This window comes from Maylandia zebra, linkage group LG22, assembly GCF_041146795.1.
Source record: "Maylandia zebra isolate NMK-2024a linkage group LG22, Mzebra_GT3a, whole genome shotgun sequence".
NCBI lineage: Eukaryota > Metazoa > Chordata > Actinopteri > Cichliformes > Cichlidae > Maylandia > Maylandia zebra.
This window is the reverse complement of record NC_135187.1, coordinates 25,869,428-25,878,075: the sequence shown is the minus strand read 5'-3', so window position 1 is coordinate 25,878,075 and position 8,648 is coordinate 25,869,428. Positions and strand designations below refer to the sequence as shown.

General features: G+C 41.5%; 1 protein-coding gene across 2 annotated transcripts; it reads right to left on the bottom strand.

Moving 5' to 3' along the window:
- Nucleotides 1-456: 456 nt before the first annotated feature.
- Nucleotides 457-8,524, bottom strand: LOC101484687 (digestive cysteine proteinase 2). 2 transcript variants are annotated; one of them, XM_004574342.6, is made up of 11 exons: nt 8,358-8,522; nt 7,654-7,713; nt 7,478-7,570; nt 6,719-6,891; nt 5,510-5,771; nt 5,224-5,419; nt 4,935-5,128; nt 4,763-4,854; nt 2,552-2,713; nt 1,063-1,252; nt 457-976 (listed from the first exon to the last, which is right to left on the bottom strand). In XM_004574342.6, the coding sequence occupies exons 1-11, from the start codon at nt 8,401-8,403 to the stop codon at nt 789-791; spliced, it is 1,656 nt and encodes a 551-aa protein (XP_004574399.3). In that variant the 5' UTR covers nt 8,404-8,522; the 3' UTR covers nt 457-788. The 2 variants fall into 2 exon arrangements, with proteins under 2 accessions (XP_004574399.3, XP_076735573.1); XM_076879458.1 differs by lacking the exons at nt 457-976; nt 1,063-1,252 and adding an exon at nt 1,306-1,787 and having other exon boundaries at nt 8,358-8,524.
- Between the last annotated feature and the right edge of the window lie 124 nt (nt 8,525-8,648).

Genomic DNA, 8,648 nt, shown 5'->3' with positions numbered 1-8,648 from the left:
TCATGTTCCTGTATGACTTAATATTTTTGTGACCTTCCATCAATTAAAAAAAAAAAAGAAAATAGTAAAGTCAATTGAAACACTTGATATTATTTCTGTTCCATTATGAAAACAATTTGTTGTAAGATTTTTTGTAGATTTAAAAAAACAAACAAACTAAATTCCTTTTGCAAAGAAATTAAAGAAACCAATTGTATAAATGTCGATATGCATGATGTGAGAGTGCACGCCTTAATGCTGGCCACAGCATGTGATGTTAGATGTCATTATAAATGCAACTTCTTTTTATAGCAGGAATAATTTGCCTGTAAAGGACGAGTGGAAATTTGTGACTTATCTGAAATAAGGGCATTGAGCCAGTGTGCCTTGAGCAGTAAAATTTTAATGACTGAGTGAACTTGTTCTGTGTGTGTTTGTGTGTCATCAAGTAGAAACAGACAAAGCAACCAGAGTTAATAACTTCCTGGGACCAGCAAATTTATTTAAATTTGTTTTCAATAAAAATTCTGCCTTCCAGCAGCAATTAAAAAACTAACACCACAGAGACCAAATAGATTATCGGGACGTAACACTTTTTACTTCACAATGATCCAGTTTGTCTTGTTATCAATGCAACACACTGTAGTGCTGTCTCCTCCCAATCAGGCTGCCATGTTTAGTTCAGTCCACGATAAGTTCTTAGGCTTTTTTCCCATAAAGCTGGCCTAACACACACATCAAGATTAAGTGTAATTCAGCAGTCATGAAGTGGCATCAACAGCAACATAAAGGCTTTAAAAGAAGACAGTCTATGCCAGTGTAACATATGTAGCATCAGTGGCAACACCACAGTTGTTATCCTTCATAGACATGAGGATGTAGCCATCATTGCCCCAGTATGTGGACCAAGAGTTCTTGATGAGCCAGTATGGCTCTCCATTCAGGGTGCCATATCCCACTGCAAGCACAGCATGGTCCAGATCATCCACAGTGTTCCCTGAAAAACAGAACCAGCGAGTTACGTTGTTGTGAGCGTGAAGGATAGTATCTAACGCAATCACTGTGGAAAGAAAAAACACTCACCACAAGCAGGTTCGTAGTAGACGCCGTTACTGTAGAAAACAAACGAGCGATGTGATGCGTCGATACTCACGGCAACGGGGCCGTTTTTAAAGAGCGCCAGCTTGAGGGCCAGTTGATCGCCAGACGTGACGTTCGTGTAGCTCTGGATACGTGCAGTGAGCTCGGACGAGTTCGTGTGGCAAAATCCGTTCTACTCGGAGAGAAAAAAATATTTTTAAAAACTTTCTCACAGCTTCTCGAAATCCTCTTTTGTGTTGAAATCCACTGTTAATAAGCAGGCAGTTATTCTGCTGGCTTTTTAAATATAAATTTGTAGGTTTTGCTTTAACATTTAGGGAGGAATGTATTGAAATGAATCATACGCATGTGATTTACTGGGGTTTGTGGAGGGCAAATTAATGGAAAAACAATCCATTATTTAACGCAGAAAGAAAGTATGTGATGTTTTGCTCCTGATGATTCTATGATAGCTGCAAGGAATGTTATTTTAATTGGAATACCAGAGGGGAGGGATTATTGGAACAAAATGTGAATCTTTGTTTGGGTTCTGAATATTTCTGGACCTTAAAATTGCTGTTTTATTACAAAGGAAAACTTAACAAGGAGCACTGGAGAGAGTGGTAGAATAGCTGCCCAGTAAAGGCCATTTATACACACCAGCAGTGGTCATTTCAACTGGCTTTCATCCATCTCTGGCTTTTTGTGACCTAGCACATGTGGGGCAGCTGGGTTAAAGACATGAACAGACATCACATAGTTTATTTTTAAATACATGTATAATATTTAATACTACTCTTAAACAGCAGATCTATGTCTGCTTAGTTAGAGCATGCTAGATTTATGACTGAATTTTGCAAAATACTGTTCAGGTGTCGCTACTTTTGGGTGACACCAGAGCAATTTGGGATAATCACAGGTCACTGGAAGTCAGTCTCTTCCTTTGATGTTAATAAATACACAGTTATACACAGTGGGGCAAACTGACAGTAACTTTCTGAATGCTTTAAGTACTTAAGAGACACATGAAACAGTCTCTGGTCAAAAGCTTGTTTAACTGTAAGACAGGCTTCCTGAGCCTGAAATCAAACATGCCGTTAATACCACAATGATAAGATTTGTAGAATTACACTATTAACGTCGCTCTTTTAAGGGGCGATCGTGGCTCAAGAGTTGGGAGTTCGTCTTGTAATCGGAAGGTTGCCGGTTCGAGCCCCGGCTCGGACGGTCTCGGTCGTTGTGTCCTTGGGCAAGACACTTCACCCGTTGCCTACTGGTGGTGGTCAGAGGGCCCGGTGGCGCCAGTGTCCGGCAGCCTCGCCTCTGTCAGTGCGCCCCAGGGTGGCTGTGGCTACAATGTAGCTTGCCATCACCAGTGTGTGAATGTGTGTGTGGATGACTGGTTGTGCTTTGGGGTCCTTAGGGACGAGTAAAGCGCTATACAAATAAAGGCCATTTAAATTTTTGATTTGTTGTTGTGAAATCATCTCACCATCCCCATGTAGGCGCCATATGTTTCCATTGTGGCGATGCCTCCGTGCTTCATGATCCACTCGTACGCTCTCCACTCCTCCCCGCCATCGCAGCCGTTATTACCGAAACCCCAGGAGCAGTCGATCAGCATCTGCTGAGACAGAACCTGCAGAGAGCCCGTCTGAAAGACACGAGCAAAAGTATGATTACACTCGGCATTACATCAGCAGCCTGCGCTTACTCTGCACTAATCATGAATCAAACTCTAATAAAATGCAGACATTTTAATCCACTGATCCACTTTATTGACATTTGATTATATGAAACACAAACAAGACAGCTAAACATTTATAATCGGCTTTCATTCCTACACCATTTTTACTCCAGCTGCAATCTACAGGTTTCTAGGCAGATGCTGTGAGATCACGAAGAACTAAATTCAAAGCGTGCCCCCCACTGAGTGGCTCTGTTTATGAACCTGCCCATGGGGGTCACTGCATCGCTCAGGTTCAAAGACGACCTGCTGCAGCCTCACAGCAGTACTTCCTCCTAGCCAAAACAAACTGTTCCTGCAATTATTGCAAAGCAATTAGCAGTTCAAGCTGCTTTACCTCAGTGAGGAATGTTAAGATTATTGCACGGATGAATCCCTTACATTTATATATTTATACATCGTTAAACAAGAAGTCGCTACAGAGACCAAAACCAGACCTTAAAAACATGTTTTGGTGTAAAGTTGGACATTTTTACATGGAAGTCCATCACGACCACTGACAGTGTGAAACAAGGATGCAACTACCATAAAGTTTTCTACTGCATTGTGAAATCTCATTGCAACATCATCTCGGTGCTTTGAACCACATGTGACAGCGAGGGGTAATCTGACCATGAAACCGCGCTGATGCCAAAGAGCATGTCCTGGATAATCCTCCTTTCTGACACTTCAAATGACTAAAATTTACAAAAGGGATAAAGATTTATGGGCTCTTCGCCTACAGACTTTTATAAGGCAGGAGTATTTTTAAAATCACAGATATCACCTCCCCGGTGGCTTTAATAAACTTGCAGTTGCTTCACTTTTCAGACCCAGAAGCTCTATCGATCTTTTATACTTGAGTGAATCGCCTTTGGAGCCAGTCTCAAGGGGCTCACTTCCACATTCACTTTACTTTTCGACCCTGGATTTCGGTGTTCGTTATGTACTTTGCATTTTCTGATCAGTAATTTAAAACTAGATGAGTAAATAAATACTAAGATCAGATTTTACTGATACTCAATGGGAAATTTCCAAGCGCAGCACCTTAAGTTTACTGCAATGCAAAAACATTTTACTTCAGTTAATGTTTAAATGTTGTTACTGCACTGCGATGAAGCAGGAGCTTTAATGTAAGTATTATCCCTGAGACTTCCTCCATCACTGGACCTCAGCCTAGGAGTTACAGAGCTACAGGCCAGGGGCAAGACACATAATTAAGAGTCTCCTATGTGAGGGAGAGACACAGAATTCGGTCACTTCAATGGGGTGCCGTCAAGTCCCAATAAACTGATCCTATGTTTGGATCAAGTTGCTAGGCAACATGGGATAAGGAATGCCTTTGAGCTCAGCTTTCTACAGGATGGAGGCAGCCCAAAGCTGACGTCCCCTCAGACTCATTCATTCAAACAGACACACACACTGTAAAGCCCGTCCAACACGACTGAAGTTACACAATGAATCTTCCTGTGGATCTATCCCCAAAAGGAGGGCTGCACTTCGGAGAGAAGGATGTTTGTTTGTTTTTTTTATTTTTTAAAAAAGGTCAGTAGACTCAAACAGCAGCCCTATGCTAAATAAATGTGACAGACTGACTATCTAATTTACAAATGGTTATTTTTAATTTTGCAAATAATTCTGCTGGTTTTGTCACAAAGAATCTATATCAGTCATGCACCTTGAATAATTTGCATCTTTGTATTTTATTCATTTCACTGGGCGTATTCTTCTGCCTGCACGAGCCACTTCAATACAAGGAGTATTAAAATAAAACCTAATTTCTCCCTAAAACATCAGAAAGATAGATATAGATTTATACCAAACGTAAATGCACTGGAAATAAACCCAAACAAGAACAGATGAAGCATCAAGCTGAGCATCTGCGGCTTCAAAGAGAATAGGGAAGGAGCCCCATTATTCGAAGACACTGGAATGGGGCCAAGGACTGTGCAGCAAGCTGCCTCCTATCCTTTTTACCTTTAAGAAGAGAGCACCCTCTACTGCTCCAGTGGTGGCAAAGCTCCAGCAGGAGCCACAGATGGCCTGGTCCTTTACTGGGGTCACGGCGCCTGGGAGGCCAGAGTTAAGGTGAAAAAACAAACCTTCCTCACAGATGCATCTTTGGTGAATATTTAAAGCTTATACACACCATAAAGCCTCCAGTCGAGTGACTCGGGAAGATTGACTCTTTTGTAAGCTTTGAAGGGGAAGGGGAGCCCTCTGTTTGGGGTCTTTCCCCTTTTTCTTCCCCTCATGGTTGCCAGCTCAGACATGGTGCGATCCGACAGAGAGTTCAGAGCCAGAGAGAAAGACATGCCCGCTCTGTTCTTAGAGTGAATGTACCTAGAAAAACGGAACCAGTCAGACACACCGCTGAAAAACTACTACTAAAGCTGTAGCCTCACAATTATTATTAAAGTATTAAATGTTGCGCTCACCGTAGGTTAAGAACAAAAGCATGCTCCCTCTTCTCGTGCTCCCTTTCATCGCTGTACTGCCGCTGGAACTTGTCCTTGAAATGGCTGAACATGCGCTGTGACTGGCCTGACGCTGAGGTGTGGATGAGATCTTTCATTGGATTGGCCAACATATGGTGCTCCACTCCAGGACCAGGAAACCCACCACAACTCATGCCTGTATAGAAACACAACAAGAAGGAGTTTTTGTTTTTCTTTTGTCCTCTGAGTCTTCCAAAAGGTCGAGCAGGTATATATTTACACAAACCTTCAGGCAGCAGGAAGACTTTGGGGTTCACGTCAGTGCTGAACTCCTTGTATTCCACCAAGTACTTGTCGTAATGGGACCCCAGCAGAGTGTTGTATCCCATCATCTCATAGTGAATGGGAATGGGGGTGTCTTTTCCTCCATCTGCACCTCGCTCTGAATGTGTCACCCACAGTGTGTACGTGTTCTTCTTGTAACCCACAGTGGTCACATTCTGCCAGACTTCACACAGGGAACCTCTGTAGTACTCCACCCTCAGGAACTAAGGAGGGAAATGAACAACTTGACTTGTCAAAATAAAAGATAAAAACATTCAATGAAATATGTGACTACGACATAAATACTCACAAATGGTGACGGTTTGTTTTCCACTAAGACATACTCCTCATGAAAATGTAATTTACAAAATGAACATGACACTGTAATAAAGATCTTATGACTTATGAGCCCACAAACTCATCAGAAAAGGTTTACTGAGGTAAGCAGTTGAGTCATTTACCTGTTTTCTTTTGCGGTTTTGCTGACACATCACCACTGACCGTGTGATGTCAACTTGTTAACCATTAATACCATGATTGTGTGACAATCATGGTGACAACATAGGATCAAGTGAATGCGTCTATAGTGACACGGGTCTAGAGAGTGACCATCTGACAACCCTCGAACGTGAGGAGGAAAATGAGTACTCCAAGACCAGCGGTGAATGATTGCTGGAGGCTGATGGCAGTTGCTGCAAAAATGACTGCTATAACCAAAGTCACACAGGCCTACAGACAGGTTAATGGTTTCCTGGAAACAACCTGTCACTAAAGAAATATTAGTATTCCCCCAATGTTAGTAATACTGGTAATGGTAGCATATTCCCATTTACTGGTCTGACTGTAAGTGAAAGGCTTATCTACAAACACTGGCAATCTACTAGAAACACTGCCAACTGGTTGGGGAATAGAAGTTTCCCTAGCAACCGGTGGTTGCATCATGTCCAATGTCGAGGTCAACTCTTAACCGATGTGTGCGTGACCTCAGTACACTCTGACTTCTTCTTGCAGTAGGGTAACTACCCCCTTCTGGCCATTAGAATGATAGTATACAGCTTTAAGACCTTTCTGCTTTGGCTTCTGTTTTAACAACCGGAGACTGTTCCATATATACACTTTTACTCATGAAGATCAAACTGAAAAGTGGAATAAAAAGAAATAAAACACACACCTGGAAGCCCTGCACATCGGGGAGCGCAGCCTGCGGTGTGACTGCTTCGTCCTTTGTTCCGTTAATCTGGAAGCACTTCATCACATTTAGCTCCTCTTCAGTGGTCTCAGGCGAGATCTTATAGGCAGTGCCATACTGCTGCTCTGAAGCTAACTGGTAAGTCAAAACCTGGCCTGTTGGTGATAAAGAGTGTTAAAATGAGACATTATTGACTTCTCTAATGTTAATAGTACATTTATTTTGTTAATAGCTCAAGATTTCTGAATGAATATGCTATGTGTGGCTCAGACAAAACCTTATTAGCTATAGTCAGGGCTTTTTGGCGTATACACCTGTCAGTAGAAACGCATTATATCAGGATTCAATTTTATTATTATTATTTCATTACTACTTTGAATGTGTTCATTCTTCCTTTTTCCTAACAGACTACAGTTATGTACAAGTCAAGATGATGATTTGTCTGATGGAAGAAAAACTAAATAAAGAGGAGTATTCGTGGGTAAGTTTGCACCAGCCGTCATCAGCACTGTAAGCATATAAAAACACAATTTTAGTACAAAGTCACATGCAACACAAGTCATCAGATTATGTTCATCACGCGTGCTTACTCTGTCTTTTTTCACTTCTTTTTTTTGCGATAATGTTACAGTCTGGTATCGTTTCTCTTACACAACAGGCACTCAATTTCAAATTACTGATTAGCCAAGCAGGGGAATACAGAATCTGCTTCAGGAGAATCAGCTGAAGGGGGTTTCTCACCGTGGTAGTAGTCTATCCGGCTTGACTTTGCTGTTAGGTCTAACCAGGCCTCAAATGGTTCCTCAATTTCAGCATAGGGCAGAGAGATGATTCCTGAAATGTAAATACTCAATGAAACATAACTTCCAACAAGGCCCAAAACATACTGTGTAACCCTCTGTTAGTTCACAGCTTACCTTTGACATGATAGCTCTTTCCAAAATCAGGAAGGCTATGTACTGCCTTTGCCTCTGTACCTGACAATGAAGCAGAGGTGACAACACATGTTAGTAATATAACTACAGAGCTGTGTGCAACAAGCAGCAAATAGCAAAGCAAGAAATACTGACAGCTATCCCTGGATATTTGCTATAACTGGTTACATGGACGCTACAAACACTGGTCATTTACAGACGCCTTGTTAACTTCTCACACACGGAGCAGAGGATAAAACAGACGTTTGTAGCCATTTTGGCAATATAAGTTATAAAATTAGATAAACTTCTCATACCCCAACCTTCCTTTTTTACGTTTTAAAGCCCACTTTATCATAAAAGGAACAGGTTAAGCTTTGGTAAATAATAAAGTTAGTTGTGTGCCGAATTAAAGAGTGGTTAGTGGAGCTCGTAAATTAGCACTTCTCTCAAGCTAAAACAGGAAGACTTTAATGTGAAAGTTAAAAATTATCGTATGTATTCCTGCTCTACTGTATAGCTACTTACACACAAAGATAGCCTCTTATTTAGCAAACTGAATGCTAATGTACGTTTATTAACATGTTTATTTGCACGTAACGGCTGCGTAACAAGACCCCCGAGTGCTAGCTACCTCCACAGCATGTAACGCTGGCTGACTGTAAACAGCTAACCTAAAAAAATAAATATGAAATGTATTTCCTTACCAGCGACATCGCACAAAAAAATAGCTGCAATGTACCAAAGCTGCATTTTTTTTCTTCTGTATTCTCAGAGTGACAATGAGAACAGCTGGCAGACTAAAGCCAAACCTCACAGAAACACATTGCTCTGCGGACGTTCTTTAACCCCCAAAACAATGATTAAATCATGGAGAACGGTGCCTGCCCGGTCCACCAATCACATCGCGCCGAGGAAGTGTCTCCTCCAATCACAGTTTTATTTGCACGCACATCATGTGAAGCATGTCATATGACTGTAGTTAACTAGATAATAGG